This window comes from Schistocerca americana, chromosome 10, assembly GCF_021461395.2.
Source record: "Schistocerca americana isolate TAMUIC-IGC-003095 chromosome 10, iqSchAmer2.1, whole genome shotgun sequence".
NCBI lineage: Eukaryota > Metazoa > Arthropoda > Insecta > Orthoptera > Acrididae > Schistocerca > Schistocerca americana.
This window is the reverse complement of record NC_060128.1, coordinates 149,875,138-149,896,825: the sequence shown is the minus strand read 5'-3', so window position 1 is coordinate 149,896,825 and position 21,688 is coordinate 149,875,138. Positions and strand designations below refer to the sequence as shown.

Here is a 21,688-nt window from a genome sequence, read left to right as displayed (position 1 = left end):
CATGAGCACAATAATACTGCGTTTGAGTACGAACAAGTTACTTCCAAATACAAAATGTGAAACATGTAATATCCATCAGTACTGAGCTACCATACTGTTACAAGACAAAAATAAAATTTCACACATACAAGCGTAACAAAAGAAAGGTAAAACCAAAAACTGCTGACACTCAAATAAGACATAAACTGCTTACGTAGCTCAAAATATTAAATGCCATAAATAATCTTTCAAATTATCAGCAAAGTTACGAAATGTTTTTAAATTACAGCAAAAATTTACACAAAATATTTTCTCTCTTAGGTAGCTCCACCACTGCTCAGTCAGACTTTCTACCAACGTCAAGTGTAAAACTTAATGCAAATATCTAACATTGTTAACAATAAATATATCCATAACTAATAAACAAAATCACAAGTTCGTGTGCAACAGGTAGCACAAACATGTAGTCAAAAAAATGATGCTAATATAAAGGGGGACACTGCCACTGGAGCACGGGAGCTTGTGACCACAGATCTCTTCAGACGAAAACTACCGCATAATGTCTCAGGGCTGATTCTCTTTGTGGAATGAACTGATACAACTTTGCTCTATTGGTCCACAGTAACTCAGACACGAGTACCCACTTGCAGCATCAAGTTTCATAAAACTCAAGGAGGTGAAAGAAACACCTCACATGTTCCCCAATAACTGAGTAGCCTGTGCACAGGTATATACAGAATCCTATGCAAAAATCAAATACAGCACAGATACAATACTGTTTGGGCTACTTCGCTTCAGCTAAAGATGTTTATCGCCTCTCATAAAAGCACAGGCAGAACACAGACAGTTACTGAAAATTTCCTGTCCAAATAAACTGGGGGGTTTCAAAAAAAAAAAAAAAAAAAAAAAAAAAAAGAGGTGCACAGAAATTGTTGTCTCAACCTGCATCACAATATTTGCAGCATGTATTTCTTTTGACACAATTAAAACGAATTATTTTTGTTTATTTCTAGGCGGTAGCTGAAATGTAGTGAAAGATAAAACACAAAAAAGCATTGTTGGCAAGCATCTAGCCCGTTACCTGGTTGCACATCAGAACACATCTATTATGGAACAGAAGTATCCGACGCCAATATATTTGCATGGCTATACAGCTTGACAACTGCCTGTGGGACTCTGCACATTTACAGGCTCTGCATGGGTACCAGTTCAAATGCATTTAGTGAGCTTCTGTCATATAACCCTAAAACCCTACAATCCAAGTCTTTGGTGCTGTTATACTGACAGATACCTCTAATGATATGCTTCCATTACAGATTAATGTCACACAAATAGGTGTCATCCATAACTTTGCGTTATCCCTTATAGGAGAAGAGTGGAAAAAAACAAACTGCGTACCACATCGTCAAACCGAACCGATACCTTACAACCACACCAGCAACATACAGCCACAGCTTCTTTTGCTCTCCGGGCAGTGTGGAAAACCAAACTTCTGAAATGATTTAGCACAGAGCCTGCACCCCTTCTGAGATGCAAGCTGTACTCGTGCAATCCGGTGTACGACAGTAAGACATACGGGCCTATCGCTCGACCGACTGGCGAAGCGTCGCACACCCCAAAAAGCGACGGTGAATGACGTGACGTCACGTGGAAGGTGGGAATTTGTCATTCAGTCAGAAAAAAGTTTCTCTCCACAAGTTCGCAGTGAGCACAATTGTAATGATAATCTGAGTCTTACAGATAATGCCACCCCGCCTTCTCTCCCCCCCATCTGGTCCGAATGTTCCTTTTAAAAATCACTAGTTCTCCACTTGCTCCCGAGAACAGCCGTTCCACCTCTCGTGCGGCAGTGGTCGTCGTAGTCTCCGCCCCGCGACTATGTCGGGGGTGGCGGCGGCCGGCTCCGGAAGCCTCCGGAAACCGGGGGGGCAGCAAAAGAGAGGCCCGGTGTGCACCACTCTCCGCCGGCAGCCGCCGTCTGTCAGACCTTGTGGTGGCGCATCTCGAACGCGTTGCTGCGGCCACCGTACGCACCCGCGTACATGTCGGCTCCGCGGCTGTAGTTGGCCGGTGGGGCGGAGGCTGCAAAAACGAGATAGGACGTTATTAATCTCTAAGTCTGTGTCTCTGCACCTTTTGTCATGCACAACATTAAAGGATGTGTGGTCAGGGAAGCAGTTTACAAACACAGTACAGAAAAAAAATGCAAAACTGACATCCCAAGGTACAAGAGGACAACAAAGTGAATGCTCTCAAACTTTTGACGAAGTTCCCTCTCTGCTAGATCGAGGCCGTACAAAAATTTCACAATAAAGCAATATAAATGGCTGATGCAACACTCATGTTTCAATATAAAAAGAATTTCGCTATACAAATAATGTTTTAAAGTTTATCTACTTCTGCAAGTGGTGATATCTCTATGGAAGATGTTTATTTTAATTTTTAAGATTGTGACTGTACTCTCACATCTGATATGAGAAGTGTTGATTTTAGTGGTTAATATTGCAACTTTGTGTCCTTTTATTTGATTACACTACTGTTATGTACACATTAAAAAGTGTATTCCATAGAACAGGGTTATTCTAAATGATGTACCCCTTTTTCAAAAATTCGTATGTATTCAAGTACCAATTCAAAATAAACAAGCTTTACACCAATGAAAAGAGGAAGTTTCAAAGTTTTTGGTGGGCGGCTGTGGACAGGCGGTGATGGTTTCAGAAGTGGCCGGTAGAGTTCGCGCGACAGTAGAGCCATCATTCTGTTTCACTGTCGGTTGTGAGAGTGATGGCGACTGTGGAGCACAAGGTTTTCTGCGTCCTTGAGTTCGTGAGAGAACACACATATAAAATTCGTGAGAGAACACACATATAAAATGTATTGAAGTTTGCAAGCTTCTGGAGCCAGTCACTCCTTCTTCTGGCAGAAGGGTTGAAGGGGAAGGAAGAGCAATGAAGGAAATGGACTGTTGAGGTTTACGAAAATGGGGTAGAATTTGGAAAAGTCACCCAGAACCCCCCTGTCAGGGGAGACTTACAGGATACAATAAGAAAGAAACTCTACACAGTGTAATGTTTGCAACTGACCTTCACTGACAATAAGATCAATGTCAAGGAAAAGTGGCAGGGGATTTAGAATATAACCATGTGAAATTTAATTTGGAGAATGTATTTAGAGATTTCAAGAATTTTAACATGGCAGCCTCACCCTGAGTCCATGAAGATGTCATCAAAGTGTCTAAATCAGACCATGTTCTGAAGGCTTCTGGAATCCAGGAAAGTCTCCTCCAAGCGATCCATGAAAAGACTGGCATAGGAAAGAGGCATCCTGGTTTCTATAGCTCTGCCCTAGATCTGCTTGTATGTCTGTCACTCAAAGGTAAAGTATATGTTGGTAAGTATAAAGCTGATTAAGGTGAGCAAGAAATATGTCATATATCTGGAGAAATGTTCAGCAGCAGACAGCCCATGTACACGGGGGATGTTGGTATAGAGGGAGGTGGCATCACTGGTGACAAGCAAAGTGTGCAATGGGAGTGGGATGGGCACAGATTTCGGAACTCTAGGAAATGGCTGCTGTCTTTAATATAGGAAGGAAGTCTATGGGTTGCAGGGGTTGGTCAGTCATGGAGGATATACGCTTGGTGGGTGCTGATCTTGATGGCATATGTTGTACCTGGATGTGTCATGCAGCTGGCATACATATTCCCATTGGTAAAGTAGCACAGTGGTAGATCCATGCCCACTGTGAGGATGATGATGGAATCATCAACTTTTAGGGAACAAAGAGCCTGGAGTTCTGTAGATGACAGTTTAGGATCATGTTGTAGAGACCTGAGGAAGGATTGTGATGCAGTGCTGGATGTGAGAAATTCTTGGAAGGCTTGTAAGGGATGCTTTTGAGGTAGCAGCAGTGGATCAAGTGGGGATCATGGTCAAAACTGTCCAAGGCAAGGTTCAATGTCAGATTTGGTGTTGGAATGGTTTTGGGATTTGGTTGCAAAGTGATAGTCCCAGTTGACATTACATGTGAAGGAAAGTAGGCCCTTCACCCAAACGGTATGATTAAATGCAGGTTTAAGGCTGAAAGTGTGACCCTTGGATAATACAGATAATTCAGGGGAGGGAGACTGCTTCAGATGTGAGGTTGGGAACACTGTACTGTCATGACTGGTTCTTGTGATCTTGAGTTGTTATTGATCGGGCAGGCAGTGGTGGAGGCTGCAGGATGTTAAGGAGTTTGGACAAGCTTGGTTTCTAAGAGAGGAGTGGTGTGGTTGATGGTGTCACTGTTTGGGGAGCTGCAGAGGGGCAAGAAGGGATCATCACTGTTGAGGCAGTTTACGAGAAGATGGGCAGCTCTTTTAGGTGAAGTCTGGCATTTTGTTGCATCCTGGCTTGGTGGATGATGTCATCCAAGGAAACAAGAGGGGCAGATAAGTGCAGGATTTTGTACAAGGAGAGAAGCCTGGTGGAGCAGAAATTGGCAGATATGGCATTTAGTTTAAGGATTAGCCAGATAAATGTGAGAGATTGCTGTGTTTGAAACTGTAAAAGAGACCGGTGTAAAGTAGTACTACGTCCAGAAACAGGAACTTTCAGTGTTAGGCCTTTGGGAGTAACTCCAAGGGACAAGCATGTTTCAGGAAACAGGATGTGGGACCTTAGTTTTGATAGTGCAAAAGCATGTTTTCGAAAGGAATGGGTGTAATATGGGATGGGATTCATCATGGCGAGAGATGAGGGTTTGGGAGTGTTAGAGACGGTGGGAGTCGCAAAAAGGAGAAGCAGATGGTAGAAAAACAAAAGAAAAGCAACTAAAAAGATTGCGAAAATCAGAAAAATTCATACAAAAATCATGAGAACAGACAAACGTTAACAAGATGTAATAAGTGGATGAGAATTTCTCACCAGAAAAGTGCCCTATGACTTGGAAAAAAAAATTACATTGGAAAAGTCGTGAAACTAGACAAAATTTCAAAAACTAGGCAAACAAAAGAGGAAGTCATTGGAGAAAATGTAATCCACTGTGTTTGACAAAAGTAGGAGACAACAGTGGAAATCAATCACAGCAGTCTGACAAAAAACAAACATACAAAAAAGTGAAAATATTATGTATAAGTAAGGTAAGAGGAGAGTAGGAAAGAAAATAGCTGTAAAATTTGCAAATAAATCAGTGAAAGATTATTGGGAGAAATCTCTGAAGTATAGTGAACTGTAAACAAATTCCTATATGCAGATTAGTAAATAACAATGGACCCGTCATGGAAACTGATACTAGAAAACACATAGGGACAAGATGCTGGACAATATAGGTGCTTCCAATAAATAAACAAGCAAAATAGCACATAAAGTAGAAAACAGGCGATAGTTTGAACAAGACATGAAACTAGGACTGACAAGAGGGTTATATAAGAAGGAATGATGGCCACACATGGTAATAAATCAATGACAATAATCCATTTTTGAAAATATCATATAATTGGAGAGAGAGAGAGAGAGAGAGAGAGAGAGAGAGAGAGAGAATCCACTTACCAAATGGAGGAAAGATAACACAAAGGTATTAAAGTTTGCAAGCTTTTGGAACCTGTGGCTCCTCCTTCTAGCAGAAGGGGTTAAGGGGAAGGAAGAGAGGGGTGAAGGAAAAGGGCTGGCAAGGTTTAGGAAAAGGGGTACAATGCAGAAAAGTCATCCAGGAGCCCAGGTCAGGGGAGGCTTACCAGATGGGATGGAAAACATAATGACAAAATCTGTCTGCTGTCTTTTCAATATCTTTTTTTTTTCTCAATGTACATTATTTTTTAAGTTACAGCTTCATGATCAGAGTGTCAGTTGTTACATAACAAACTCCACTGCAATACTGACATGCCACAACGGCGTACCTGTGATTTTTGCTGATTTCCGTTGTATATGAGATCCCAATGCAGTAACTTTTACCTGTTGTTTACACTATCTAACATGTAACTTCATCAGGAGACAATACACAACATTTAGTGAATTATTCAATACATTATATTATTAACTAGCTGCATTGAACGGCACACAAAGGGATGGACCCTGTGGCTTGTTGACACTCATAGCTAATGAAAGCTGCATGGGAAACTTCAATACTTCAAATTGAAGGGCATATTTGAATCAGTCAAGTACTTGTCAAGATTTTTGGTAACAACCTTTCCCCTTTATATACTACACACATGTATGTTTCAAGTCAGATTACGAAATCTTCTGTAGACACCAATTTTCCTCTCATCTTGAAGATAAACTGTGCAAAATGTCATAAAGATTGGAAAATTGTAGATTTGTATGAACTGCCCTTTTCTTACGTGATATACTGAGAACTGTGGACGAAGGGCAACAAGCAGATTTCATATTTCTAAATTTCCGGAAAGCATTTGACACCGAGTCCCATTGCAGGCTGATAACAAAGGTAAGAGGATATGGAATAAATTCACAGATACGTAAGTAGCTCAAACATTTCTTAAATAATAGAACCCAGTATGTTGTCCTCGACGGTGAGTCTTCTTCAGAGACAAGGGAATCGTCAGGAGTGCCCCAGGGAAGTGTGATAGGACCATTGTTGTTCTCCACATATGGGGTGGTTATAATTAAACTTTAATATTTAACATATTATAACATGGAAACTAATAAACGAGTGCCAAACTTGGCAACATTAATGTCAAGGGCATGGGGAAGAGAAATAATACAGACTCAATTCAACTGAAACACTTTTAATGTGCTGCTATGGTGCATTATACCATTACTGCTACAAATGGGACTCAAGATGGCGCCGATCAGTGTCCAGAAGAGTCTGAAAGTGCAGGATTGCATTCTGCACAGCAGAATGAAGCATGTCCATACGTACACTGGCTACGTCTCTTGATATGCTGTGCTTCAGATCAGCACATGCGTGAATCTTTCCCCACTAATCCCTGTCCTTTTGGTAGCCCCACAACCAGAAATCACAGGGAGTGAGATCAGGTGATCATGCTGGCCAAGCATTTGGAAATGATTGCCTGATAATCCAATTGTTTCCAAATGTGTTTGGAGAAGCAGGTTAACTTCATGAGCTATGTGTGGTGGGGCCCCATCCTGCGCAAAGACTGTCGAGTTTAAGGCGTCTTTCTCCTGTAGGCAGGCTACGATATGCTGGCGAAGCATATCGCAGTAACGCTGGCCAGTCACACTGCACATCTTTGGTCCTCAAGTGCCAATGGTGAATGTAGCCATGAAGCCACACCATACCGTGACATGTTTACCACTCAGAGGAACTTCATGCACAGTGGCGGGAGATGGAGATCCCCACACTCAGCAATTCTGTTTGATCACCTCACATGTCAAAGAAAAATGAGCTTCGTCTATCCATAGAACAATCCAGGGCCAGCCCTCGCCAACTTCAATCCTTGCGAGAAAGTGGAGAGCGAAGTCAGCACGTCGTTCTGAAATCTGCCTGTTGCCCTTCGTCCATAGTTCTCAGTATATCATGTAAGAAAAGGGCAGTTCATACAAATCTACAATTTTCCAATCTTTATGACATTTTGCACAGTTTACCTTCAAGATGAGAGGAAAATTGGTGTCTACAGAAGATTTCGTAATCTGACTTGAAACATACATGTGTGTAGTATATAAAGGGGAAAGGTTGTTACTAAAAATCTTGACAAGTACTTGACTGATTCAAATATGCCCTTCAATTTGAAGTGATTGAAGTTTCCCATGCAGCTTTCATTAGCTATGAGTGTTGTGCATCCTGTGGTGCAAGATGCTGTACAGTATGGATATTGTACAGATACAATTTGAGAATGGTTCAAAGCATCTTTCGTACAGTGGACCATGGGATGTTCAACTGTCATGACACAGCAAGCGCACTGCCTGACGATTGGTAATTGCACACAGTGTCATCTGCCATGGCAACAGCAATTTCATCAACCACTTGCGGTGCTACCAGTCATCAGCCTCTTCCCAGAGCACTGCCCAGTTCTCCAGTTGATTCAAACTTGTTCATTATGCTCCACATGGAGAAAGAGGACCCTTCCATAGCCCTTGTAGCTGGTGACATTCTCGAAGTGCAGCTGCAGCATTACCGTTGTTTTGGTAACAGAGCTTCACCAACAATCCAATAAGGCTCTGCTCCTTTTGTCCAAGCTCATGTTGACACGTCAACAAATGCACTGCGACTGGTCAGGTGTATGAGACTACGAGTGATCACGGCACCTTAATGGCAGTTCAGAGGTGGGCTGCTAGATTTGTTTCCAGTTGGTTTGAACACTATGTAAGTTTATGGAAATGCTTTAGGAAATCAAATGGGAATCCCTGGATGGAAGGCAATGTTCTTTCCAAGAAACACTGTTGAGAAAATTTAGAGAACAGGCATCTGAAGCTGACTACTGAACCATTCTGCTGCCACCAATATACATTGCACATAAAGACCACAAGGATAAGATACAAGAAATCAGGTCTCATACGGTGGCATACAGACGCTCTATTTGCGATTGGAACAGGAGAGGAAATGACGAGCAGTGGTACAGGGTACCCTCCGCCACCAACCGTATGAAACTTGCACAGTATCTATGTAGATGTAGATGTAGATGTAGATACAAATGGACACTCATCTTTACACATACAGATTATTTAAAAGTTTTTCATACAGCTGAATGTCTGTTGAAACTATAATTTGCAATGCAGAAAGGTAATAATTCACTCATCTAATACGGTTTTGTTAAGTTAATGAGTAGAAATTACTGAAATTGTAAATGGTTTAGTAGATAATAACCTTTTGCACGATTCACAAGATAGTAAACATTGTAACTTAAAAACAGAAGTCTCTGTAAATAGTAATAATTAAAATAATCAAGTACTTCAGCAAACATTTGCATGTTTCAAAAATAACTGATGAAGAAAATATTTTACAATATTTTATCTAAAAACAAAGATGATGTGACTTACCAAACAAAAGCACTGGCAGGATGATAGACACACAAACAAACACAAACATACACACAAAATTCAAGCTTTCGCAACAAACGGTTGCTTCATCAGGAAAGAGGGAAAGACGAAAGGATGTGGGTTTTAAGGGAGAGGGTAAGGAGTCATTCCAATCCCGGGAGCGGAAAGACATATTTTGTGTGAAAAATCAAATTGTAAAATTTTTTAAATGGCTGGGGCAACAAGAAGAAAATCAGAGTATATTAAAAATCTGACTAGTATGCTTAAGTTTTAATGAATATGTAATTTTTATTAACTTTACAAAAACATCTTCTGTAATAACCTCCCCAGTCCTTTTCCTTCACCCCTCTCTCTTCCCCTCAACTCTTCTGCCAGACGAAGGAGCCACTGGCTCCGAAAGCTTGTAAACGTTAAATTCTTTTATGTGTGTGTTCCCCTGCAGCTGTTTGGTGAGTAGATTTTTTATCTATCTATTTACACTGTAATAAGGAGTTTGGCTTCAGGGATAGCTATGTTCTTATATAAGGACCTGTACAAGGCCAAGCAGGTTGTTGTTGTTGTTGTTAGTAGTAGTAGTACAGTTATGCGTTAGATATTTCTTGTATTTTGTAGTCAACTGAAATGTAGAAGACTGGATTTGAATTTATCAGTACAATTAAAATGGAATCAATTATCACCAAAAATTGTGCATTTATTTGATTCATCTGGAAAGAGCAAATTGGAAAATGTATACAAACACTATCACATAATTATTTTATAACCAAGAACATAGCAAGATAAGCATTAATGTTATTTTTCTTCTAGCGACATCCAAGTAACTGGTAGCATGGGTTGATACATCATCGGTTGATGTATCAACTAAATTACCAGAAAACTAGCACTATAATTAATTTTGAGAATGTCAGATACTTTTCCGTTAAACTAACCGGCTGGAACTGTTGTATTAGCACACACAGTTTCCAAACAAAAATGTTTTACATTTTAATTTTACTTGGTTTAAGGGCTCCTGGGGTAACCCATGATTAGTTTCTCCATGTTCAGAGAGTGTGCTGATGCTGTAACTGTTTGTTTAATTAATTAAAATCATTACAGTTGCTGCTGACAACTTTACTGGGTCAACTACCAGTTATGGCCTTTACATTAGGCCATTTTCAAGTGGTTCTCAAAATCAACTTCAAATAATTTAAAAAAAGAAAAGAAAGATTCATAACCACTTGAAAATGGTCTAAAGTAAAGGCCAACACCGGTAGTGAACTCAATAAGTTCTCAACAACAACTGGATCGGTTTCCATTAAGCTAAGATGTCAGGTGGAAGTACTACTCTGATACGAAGAGATCGCTACAGGAGACGAAGTCGAGGTAGACCGACTGACTGACGACCCGAGAATAAATGGTAACAATATCAATTTGTACTACGGGCTACTGGAAGCACAAGTACGTAGGTTAGGGAGCTCCTGGCTTACCTTTGGGAGCATAGTACTGACCTCTCCCCTCCCCGTAGCCGTGGGCAGGGGCTCGGGAGTGGCCCGAGGGACCCGACCGCAGTTGCGCCGGGTGGTGCGAGCCGACCGGCAGGCCCGCTGGGGGTCCCCTCTGCAACACAGAAGGCAGAGCTACAGGCTCCACATTTCATAACGAGGCAACACACTGCCTCCAGTCTAGACTCTAGAAAAGTTTGCATTCTGCTCTAAACTAATTTTGTATAACTTATATTAAAAACATTATATATAAAAACAAAGATGAGGTGACTTACCGAACGAAAGCGCTGGCAGGTCGATAGACACACAAACAAACACAAACATACACACAAAATTCAAGCTTTCGCAACAAACTGTTGCCTCATCAGGAAAGAGGGAAGGAGAGGGGAAGACGAAAGGAAGTGGGTTTTAAGGGAGAGGGTAAGGAGTCATTCCAATCCCGGGAGCGGAAAGACTTACCTTAGGGGGAAAAAAGGACAGGTATACACTCGCACACACGCACATATCCATCCACACTATTAAAAACAAAGATTCCATGACTTACCAAACGGGAAAGCGCTGGTAGACAGACACGATAAAAAAACACACAAACACACACACAAAATTTCAAGCTTTCGCAACAAACGGTTGCTTCGTCAGGAAAGAGGGAAGGAAAGACGAAAGGATGTGGGTTTTAAGGGAGAGGGTAAGGAGTCATTCCAATCCCGGGAGCGGAAAGACTTACCTTAGGGGAAAAAAAGACAGGTATACACTTGCACACACACACATATCCATCCACACATATACAGACACAAGCAGCCTTTAAATATGTCTGCTTGTGTCTGTATATGTGTGGATGGATATGTCTGTGTGTGTGTGTGTGTGTGTGTGTGTGTGTGTGTGTGTGTGTGTGTGTGCGCGCGCGCGAGTGTATACCTGTCCTTTTTTCCCCCTAAAGTAAGTCTTTCCGCTCCCGGGATTGGAATGACTCCTTACTCTCTCCCTCAAAACCCACATCCTTTTGTCTTTCCCTCTCCTTCCCTCGTTCCTGTCGAAGCAACCATTGGTTGCGAAAGCTTGAAATTTTGTGTGTGTGTTTGTGTGTTTTTTTATCGTGTCTATCTACCAGCACTTTCCCGTTTGGTAAGTCATGGAATCTTTGTTTTTAATATATTTTTCCCACGTGGAATGTTTCTTTCTATTTTATTTGTATAACTTATGACGTACAGTACATTCAGTGAACAGCAGGAGTACGAAGTCATAGGAAAAAAAAAAAAAAAAAAAAAAAAAAAAAAAACACACACACACAGAAAACCAGAAAAGTTCTCAATCTCTTTCACATGCCTTTTGATGACTCTGCACATCCAGTATTTTGCAGGACAGTGCTCAAGCACGTTCAGTGCAAGCTGTTACTGATTTGTTTGACTGATGGGGCTGCTAAGTGCTATACGACCCACTGCACTCCCCTGACTTAAGCTCTCATGAGTTCAACTCGATTTGTAAACTGAAGGAAACACTTCACGGCATTCGCTTCAGAACTGCTACAAATTCATCGTGCAACAGACCATACCGCCCGAACTGTCAACACAACTGGCACTGCAAAGAGTGTCCCACGACTTCCACATCACTGGCAACAGGTTATACAGAATGCTGGTGACTACTTTGAAGGTCAGAAAAACTTTGAAGTACGTATATATTTTGTAAAAGCTGTAAATAAATAGTTGCCACTATTAAAATTCCAACCCTTGTACTTTGAACAAACTTTGAGAGTTCAAATGGGAAGTACTAGATCACCCACCCTATAGCCCCAATTTGGTGCCTAGCAATTACTGTCTCTTCGTTCACATGAGGAAGTGGCTTGGCTAGAATTGGTTTGGCAATGACAGAGTAGAAAACCAGTGTCGTAGGTTGCTGTCAGTCACAGGCAGCAGAATTCTATGACTGCAGACTTTCAAAACTTGTCAAATTCTATGACAAATGTCTCAATGTGGCTGGAAACTAAGTGCAAAAATAACTTAGCAGGTGCAGTTTCACAGTATCATAAAACAATTTCTGTAAATTCACTCACTTTTTTTAATAAATGGGAGTTACTCTATAAATAGTACTCATATACAACATACACTGAGGAAATTGGCAAGTATTACACCACGTATACCTTGACCGAACACTAACACAGTAATACTCTAGTATCTGCATGCCCTCCATACCTGCAAGATTCACTGATTAAACAGTCATACTTATGTGAGCATATTGTCTGTATTTTCAGGAAAAAGCCTTTATTCAGATGATGAATGGTGTGACTGCATAATGGCTACATGGTGCATCTAATGATGCTGGAACTTTTCACACAGAGTGTGCAACGCAACATACCCAAAGGATGAGCATATGCAGGTTATTACCACCTTTCACACTTTGTGAAAGGCTGAATCATTGACACATGGACAAGGGAGCATCATAAGGTCGCAAAGACAGTGCAGTGCAGTGACGGCAGAATGAGTGGTGATGAAATGGACTCAGGACATCAGCGTAGCAAGAAAATTAGGCACGGGTCCTTCGAAAAGAAGTATGCCACGATAAAATCATAGGATTGTTTGACTAGCTCTTACAAATAGACAGATGGCAATAACTGGAATCTGGGCACAGCTTCCAGGCAGAGGGTCACGAAGACCTGGAAACTGGGTTGAGATGTTGAGTTTCCACACGTCATCTGTCACCGACTAAAGAGACTTGTAAATCTAAAATGAACTGGAACATTATGTGACCTTCTGTCATATTCACAAATGAGTCTGACTTCTGACTGTCTGTGGCAGTCATATTGACACAACCATGTCTGTAGACAACCTGATGAAAGGTCACAGGAAGCAGTAATTCTCAAGATCCTAACCTCTCCGACTCCTGGAGCAATGGTGTGGGGAGTGATTGGATGAGACAAAAAAACTGATTTGGTAACTGTTAAGGGACGCTGAATGTTTGCCAGTGTGTGGCAAGTATGGTAAACCCTACTTTCGTAACCTTCACAATCAGGTTACCAACTGATAATATTCCATCAGGATAATGCAAGACCCCAAACCACAAATACCTTGAAGACTATAGCGACCCTTGAACTGCTTGTTCGGTTACCTGATTTATCATTCACAGAGAACTTGCAGGGTGTGATGGGAAGATGCCTGCTTTCATACCGGGATCAACCAGAAGTCTTCATGATCTGACAATGTTTGTGTTTGTGTTTCAGGCATGACAAGAAAAACTGCTTCACCAAGTTTTGCAGCTGTCGAACTGGTGCATCAAGGCATAAAACTTTACACTTTTGTCTGTTCTTCATTTGCAGACAACTGAATAGTTAAGATCCAGTGAATGACATTCTTTGATAAATGGGATTTTACAAAAAGCACAAGTAAAGAATGTGTTTCGGAGGATTATGCCTCTGTCAGCAGGCAGATTTATGTCAATAAGGCATCGATAATATGTAAGTATGACTTTTTAAGAAACAGTGGTCACAAGCTGGTTTTTCAGTTATATTTACATCACATACACTTTGTATGGCAACCTAAATATACACTATATAATGTAAATATGAAGAACTGGGGCCTGTGATAGGTTGCCCACAAAATTCATACATATAAAGCATCAACACCTTCCTGACTGACATATACCTGATATAAGTACAACCCTTCAAAATGCATAGAGGGAAGTTAATAAATGTGACTACCTTCAATCAGTTGTATTTTTAACTGAATAAAAGTCCAGCGACTGTCCGTATTTCAGTTTCTTACATTGAAAACTCAAAAACAGTTAAACAGTGAACATCCAAACATATTATAAAAAAGGATGTATGCATGTAAATGTGTGAGTATTCCTCCTAAACCACTGGATCAATTTCAATCAAACTTGGTAAACATATCCCTTACTGTCCAGCAACAGCTGCTATGTGGGTAAGAGCTGTTTACCTACCATGGTTCAGGAGATATGATGCTACAAACAATGAAACATGTGAAAAATTGCAGCACTGTGCATGCCATTTGAACTTATTATTTCTTTGCTACTAACTCCATTTGCAATGCATTTTGCAAACTATATGTACACAAAGTTGAATTTACCTACACAAATCTATCTTTGTATGACACACAGTTTAAGAGATATGATATCATAAACACTGAGATGCATGGAAAAATGCCGCACCATGCATGAAGTTTTAGTACACTTACTCTTTACTACTAAGACACTCCTACAGATGACTCAACTTAAGAAAATCTTTGACACCTGACAGGGCTTTTGATAACTTTTAACCATGAAGCACAAATGGCTGTAAGCAGAAACACGAGCCGTCTGTAGAGCAATGAAGAGGCATCGTCACACAGATGTTTAGAAAATCGTGTGCAGACACACAAAGCAGCTACACCCAGCTTACAGAAACCATTGAGAATCACGTCACACCAAGTCTATTGCAAGAGTACATGTAAGGTTTTGTTTCTTATAGAAATTGGTAAAATGAATACCCCAACAATGCCAGATTTTCAGCTAATTTCTTTATAAAACATACAAAGGTCATTCCAATCAAAATATACAACATATTTCAAAAATTCAACTTTCATTCTACATCTTTGCTATTCATTGGGGTCACTGAAACATTCTTCCCAATCGTATTCAAATCATCAGTGTAGCAAATAGACCAAAAACAACAAACACTGCTGAATGAGAACAACACATTAAGAGAATAAATAGTCTTTAGTATCCACAATAAAGTACTTTCCACAATGAAGTATTTAAGAGCTAACAACTCATGTCCCCAATTTCTCAAGGAGGATCTTAAATGTCACAGATGAAATAAATGACAATGCAAGTATATATGAAGTGTGCCAAATGCAGAACAATGCTGACTCACCATTCTTCTAAGTGTGCTCATGGGGTGACGCAGTGTTTCGCTAAAGCGTCGGGCAGGTGGTTTCTTTGGATTCGATGAGGGTGTGTGGACAGCACAGCACTTTATGAACAGTCCCATGAAGATGATGAATGCTACGCCCATCAACAGAACTGCCCACCAGTATTCCTGCAAGAAAATACAGTTGAAAGTTTTGAAGTGTTCAGCCATGTGTAACTACTAACTAATGTGTTTTTCATTGCATGTAATGCTGTTCAGGACAGACCGTTTCATCGGCTGTTGTAAATTTATATCAGAATCAGGATCACAGTTTTATTATCGCATTTCATATAGACGTAAGTCACTGATTTAATGTACAGGGAACTGTTCAATGTAAATAAGGTAATTGAGGCATATACAGTATTGAATAAACCCAATTAATCACAATTTACAACTATCACTGCATGTTTTCTCACATTCCTCTACAGAGACAGCTTTATCGACACTAAAAAATTCTACAAGTCAATAATAACATCTTCGCAAAAGGATGACATCTAATTTTTCTTTCAGCAACATTAAATTTTCTTTTCATTGCTTTTAGAATCATACATATGTTGAAAATTGTTCCTTATTGATAATTAATAGTTAATTATTAATATCTATGACTTGTTATATATAAAAATAAACAGTTCACAAATTTAAATACATGGAATAGTTAAAATATATAGATCCCTAAATAGCAGTTGGCATGACTCATTAGGCTTAATATTAAATATACTTCTAATAATAACTTTTTTCAGTAACAGTAGCCTGTTCACACTAATTGCATTACCCCAGAAGATTATTCTAATCTTAGAACAGACCCAAAGTAGCTGTAATAAACAACTTTTCTAGTCACTTGAGTACTACAGTATATCCCATGTGAATGCAGGATTGTTTAAGTTGTTTGCCAAGTAGCTTATGTGGGAAGACGATAATTCTCCCTCTCTTTCTACAACTAACCACAGGGATTTGACAGAATCTGCATATGTAAGCTACTGATTTGACTTTGATCAGTTAGTTTTAAACTGTATTTGTTGAGCCCTTACCCTATTCTAATTTCACCAATATTCTAAGCTGTTTGGTTATCTCCCCCCCCCCCCCCCCCCCTCCCACTTGCAATTCACACAGATCTACTGGAATATGATTTCAACTGAATCAAAAGCAGTACAGTATCATTCATTCTGCATCTTTCTAATTTATGGAGCAGTGGTGAGTGGATTACACAGTGAAAAACCTTTCGTTACATCACAGCAAATTCCTGTGACAAACATTCATTTAATAAATGTAATTTCTGTACATCTGTTGTTGTTATAAACAGTGGGTTAAAGAGAACATGTGTCGTACCACACACAAAAATCAACCTCGTGTGTGACCTACAATTCCTCAAAGTTTTCTGGTAAAAATACTGTATATCAACACTTGTCACACAGTGCTATGAAAAGCTAAACAGCACATACAATAGCAAAATGGGAGAGTCAAAGAGTAAGACACAGGGCCTCTTCCCACAACAATAATGAGAGCCAATCAGCAGCTATGAAAGGGTATGTCCATCTTCTTCTTCCTCCTCGTAGCCTCTTTTTTACGGGAATCATTTATATTCCACTCTGGACATTCTCAACGATTAGCTCACCACAGTCCAGTGAGTGGGTTACGACAATGTAATTTCCAAACAATAATACGTTGCAGCATAGCAACAAAGTTTTAATTCAATATATATACAAAGAGTAGTGAAATATTTCGATAGATAACTCATGCCAACTGAAACTACCTTTACTGAATGTCACCTTTATCCCACAACATCATGGTTGTGTGGCATATGACATCATATATGCATGAACAGAAAGAGAAGAGAACAGACTACTGACAATATATTTTTGCATCTATATTATTTTTTCGAAAATAGGTTGTGGTTACTGACAGATTTGTAGTGTAGTCCTCGATCTAGCTAGGGCTGAAATGTGACAATCTGGTTGTGATCTGGCAAAGTGGTATAAAAGCTTTCAGTTAATCTGATAATTCTATTGTGAATGAATTAATTATTCCTAGTACTTTCCTAATAATATGTGGTCAATGCAGAAAATTATGTACAACTGGACGGTATTTTGTTGACAGGACAGTAAATCAGAAGAGAGAATTTTCTACGGATACCCACCGTGATCCACTGAGCAACAGTGAGCAACGTCTCCTTATTGAAGAGGAGATTCTTGAGCCGAGCCAGCGGCCCCTCAGCATCCACAGCTCTGCACTTGTAGAACACATCACAGTAGCCCTATGGCAAAAAATAAAAATACTGACACGCTTATAAAATTATTAAGGGAGCAGATTTATCAATATGTTTCAAGATATATCAAATAATTATATATCTATTTGAATATCATTTAAAACATTATCTGGGAGACAAAAAAATGCAAATCATATCCATTAGTTCAATTATTTACAGTTGAAGATGGGCAGAGACATAGTTCAGCTGACACTACTCTCATGTGGTGTTTATCTGACAGTTTTCCAAAAAATTTTAAGTGCTAGAATACAGCAGTGAATGTGAATGGAAGGTAAGGGTTTAATGCTCATCGACAGTGGGGTCACAAGAGATGAAGCTGAGGAAGGACAGGGAAGGAAAACAGTAATGCCTTTTGAAAGGAACCATCCCAGAATCTGCGATTCAGGACAATCATGAAAAGTGAAAATTTGGATGGCTAGACGGGGGATACGAACCGCTGTCCTCTGGAATAGGAGATCAGTGGGCTACCAACTGTGCCTCTTTGGTTTTTCTGACTATTTAAGTCTCAAAATAAAATATTTAAATTGGTTTGAAACACAGTTTTCTTTTAATAGATTTTAATAATGTCACTACAGCATTCAAAAACTGTGACGATGTGCAGTAACATAGTAGGGTGGAGAAAAGCCAGAGACACCAACATCAGTCTTCATGATAAGTTTTGGAATCCCTATTCCAGTCAAGTGAAGGAACTGAAGATTTGGAATCACTATTTCAGTCAACTGAACTAAGTGATAGGCCCTGCTACAGTCGATGCAGTTGTTTGTGCAAGCAAACGATCACATGAGCATATAGGAATTAAGACCAGGCCTACAATGGAAATTTGATTTTATTTGACATGCTTAAGATGAAAATAAAGGGAAAATGACACGTCTGCTGAAAGACAGGTGGGAAGAAGGGAGGGGGTGGGGGCATATAGGAGCAATCATTCGAAGCAAAGAAGTCTCAGTACAAATGGGCTCTAAAATGCATGCCCTAAAAGCTATGTACACCACTCCATTTTCAATGCTGTGAAACAAATCTGTTTTTTTTTTTTTTTTTACTGTAAGTTGTTTGCTGGCACTTTTAAAAGTGGTAGCACGGACCAAAACAAGGAAAAAAATGTGCAGTAAACATGGGCTCTAAAAGTACATACTTTAAGAGCTATGAGCACTTAGTCATCTTTGCTACCATGCAACACATCTGTTCTAATGAACAAGTGCACATAGCTTGTAAGGTATGCATTTTAGAGACCAAGTAAAGAGCTTGCAGTAAAAGATATTTGTCTTACAGAGTCGAAAATGAACAATTGCCCATAGCTCTTCATGCACGCCTTTTTAAGAGCTTTGAATGATCATTCCTGAATATTGGCCATTCCTCCTGGGTATCTTTTGGCTCAAATGGCTCTGAGCACTATGGGACTCAACTGCTGTGGTCATCAGTCCCCTAGAACTTAGAACTACTTAAACCTAACTAACCTAAGGACATCACACACATCCATGCCCGAGGCAGGATTCAAACCTGCGACCGTAGCAGTCGCACGGTTCCGGACTGTGCGCCTAGAACCGCGAGACCACCGCGGCCGGCTGGGTATCTTTTGTAGTGGATCGGAATGAGCAAGTGGGTAAGTAAGAGAAGATGAAAGTTGGAAACAAAATGTAATACTTGTTTTAACAACTGGTCTGTGATGATGGTGGACTGATAATTATCTCAAATAATATGGAGGGAACAACACTGATGTCAGTTTCCTGTTACTTCACCAAACATTACAACTGTAATGACGGTAACTGGAAAATAACTGTTAGAGATTTTGCTGGACTTGGATAGTCTAAGGTTGCTAGGTCCATGCATAGGAATGTATTATGATGTACATAGGGGATTACTGCACATGAAAAGCATGATGATCACCACAGTAGGAGCCCAGCATTGATAAAGCACATTAAAGAAACAAAGGAATTACAATGCAACAAGTCAGTCCTTATTATTAACATAATTCAATGTAGAGTACTTGCATTCTCATGCACATTTGTCAGCTTTAGTTTCCAGCTCGGTTAAAATTACAAAAAGCCCTTCTCTGAAAAATATGTAGTAGACTCTTGATTAGCCAGACTAATTGTTGTACATCATTCAGATAGTAAAAAATCCAGATAATTGAATATACAAAGAAGAAAAGTGATTTTTGTTTTATTACTCTAGAAAGATACACCATGTCAACTTGCATATGGCTATCTGGCAGGTATGTTATCATATGGTTGTGTATCTAGAGATAATACATACTGTTAAATGTATACTTAAAAAAAAAATTAACTTATTGAAATCAACTGAAGTCGGTGTTTATTAGCAGATTAGAAACACATTTCCTATGTACATACATACTCTCCTAAAATACTGCAATCTTAATCATGAAATACCTAAGAAAAGATACCTAGGACACTCACAGTAGTTTAATTTTGTTTAAAATATTTGATAACTGCCATTTGACATAATTTTTTCTTTTCATTGCTGCTTCACTACAAAATTGTTTTAACTGTAGAAAACTCATGGTATCAGAGTTTTTGTTTTTCCAATCATTTGAAAGCTGTTTCAAGGGCTCAAAATGCTTCTGTGTGAGACAGTTGGGTATTATTTTATGCATCTACATTTTCTTCTGTTTCATCTTGTCGTATTTTCCGCAGTTCATTTGCCTGCAATATTTTTTCAACAATTTCATCATCTGACATGATCTGAAAACCTAGATCATTATTGTAACAAGTGAGGCATTCTTTCACATAATGAGGATTACAATCATGGCTCACAGTATTTGTGTGTTTGTCATTAGCTCATTTATATCCTCCAAAACAGAATCATCCACGTCAGTTATTGAATTTTTGTGTTCCTGTTTTAGTATTCTGCTCCAAGCTTTGTTCAAAGTCTTGCTTTCAATCAAATCCCTCACATTTACAACCATGTAACAACACTCCTTTCAGTTCATGTGCCTGAGAAACGTCAAAACAAGTTTTATGTTATCTTCATCAACAGATAACAGTCTACCATATATAAAACTTGTTTCTTTAAAGTCATTTTAACATTTCAATAACACTTAACAAAGATGTATTAGCATGCAAAAATTTTACTTTAAACATTTCATTTTCTCTCTCTTAACAGTTCAACCAAAGGATGGTTCCAGTAAAGGTATGCCTTTTTCTTGTTTACCGGTTTTGTTTTGAATTTTTTTCTTACTTCAGGAATAAAAGTGTCGTCATACCAGCTAACGAATATTTTTGTGCTCATCCATTTGCTTTTTTGGTTTTTATAAATTAATGGAAATCTGATATTTTTCAGGCATCTGGTGTTTTTGGATTTTCTGATGACAAGCAGAGGCATTTTATGGGTCCAAGTAGTGTCTGCACAAACTAATATTGTTACTTGCTCTTTGTTAGTTTTATATCCTATAGCTGAGCTCTGTTGCTGATAAGCTAGATATTTTCACAGTAATGATTTCCAGTTTAATCCTGTTTCACCAGTGTTGTAAACAAAGTCCATGTCATAGTCATTTTGGTCTGATTCCTTCTTAAAACCACCTTTAAAAGAATTTGCTGCATCTACATCAGCTGACGTTTTGTTTTTGTACTTCCAAATCTCGAATTACATGACAAGATTTGAACCTGTACAACCATCCACACACAATTCATTTCTACAAGGTTGTCCAGTTGACCGTTTTTGTACAAAGGGTCAATACAAAGCTTCTCCCAAAAGTTCAGTTTTCATTTTCTCTATCACTTTTTGATGTTTAGTCCTGTCTTCACTATCAAATTTGCAGATATACTTCAAAACTGAATTGGTATTAAGGTTCGCAGGAGAGCTTCTGTAAAGTTTGGAAGGTAGGAGACGAGATACTGGCAGAAGTAAAGCTGTGAGGACCGGGCGTGAGTCGTGCTTCGGTAGCTCAGATGGTAGAGCACTTGCCCGCGAAAGGCAAAGGTCCCGAGTTCGAGTCTCAGTCGGGCACACAGTTTTAATCTGCCAGGAAGTTTCATATCAGAGTGCACTCCGCTGCAGAGTGAAAATCTCATTCTGAATTGGTAATCTTATCGAAGTACCTAGAGCATACTTGTTGGGTAACTTACGACCAGTTTGTACTTTTTCTAATAAATCAATAATGTTTATTTCATCTTTTAGT

At 39.4% G+C, this 21,688-nt stretch overlaps 1 protein-coding gene across 2 annotated transcripts in view; it reads right to left on the bottom strand.

The window, feature by feature from the left end:
• Positions 1-882: 882 nt before the first annotated feature.
• LOC124552410 (disintegrin and metalloproteinase domain-containing protein 10) overlaps positions 883-21,688 on the bottom strand; it is a 523,851-nt gene continuing 503,045 nt past the window's right edge. Inside the window, exons 12-15 of one of the 2 annotated variants that reach the window (XM_047126674.1) lie at positions 17,425-17,541; positions 15,255-15,419; positions 10,379-10,508; positions 883-2,061 (exon numbers count right to left, since the gene is read on the bottom strand). In XM_047126674.1, coding sequence (XP_046982630.1) covers positions 1,961-2,061; positions 10,379-10,508; positions 15,255-15,419; positions 17,425-17,541 — 513 coding nt within the window. In that variant the 3' untranslated portion in view covers positions 883-1,960. The remainder of the gene's footprint in view (positions 2,062-10,378; positions 10,509-15,254; positions 15,420-17,424; positions 17,542-21,688) is intronic. The other variant, XM_047126675.1, reaches the window with a different exon arrangement.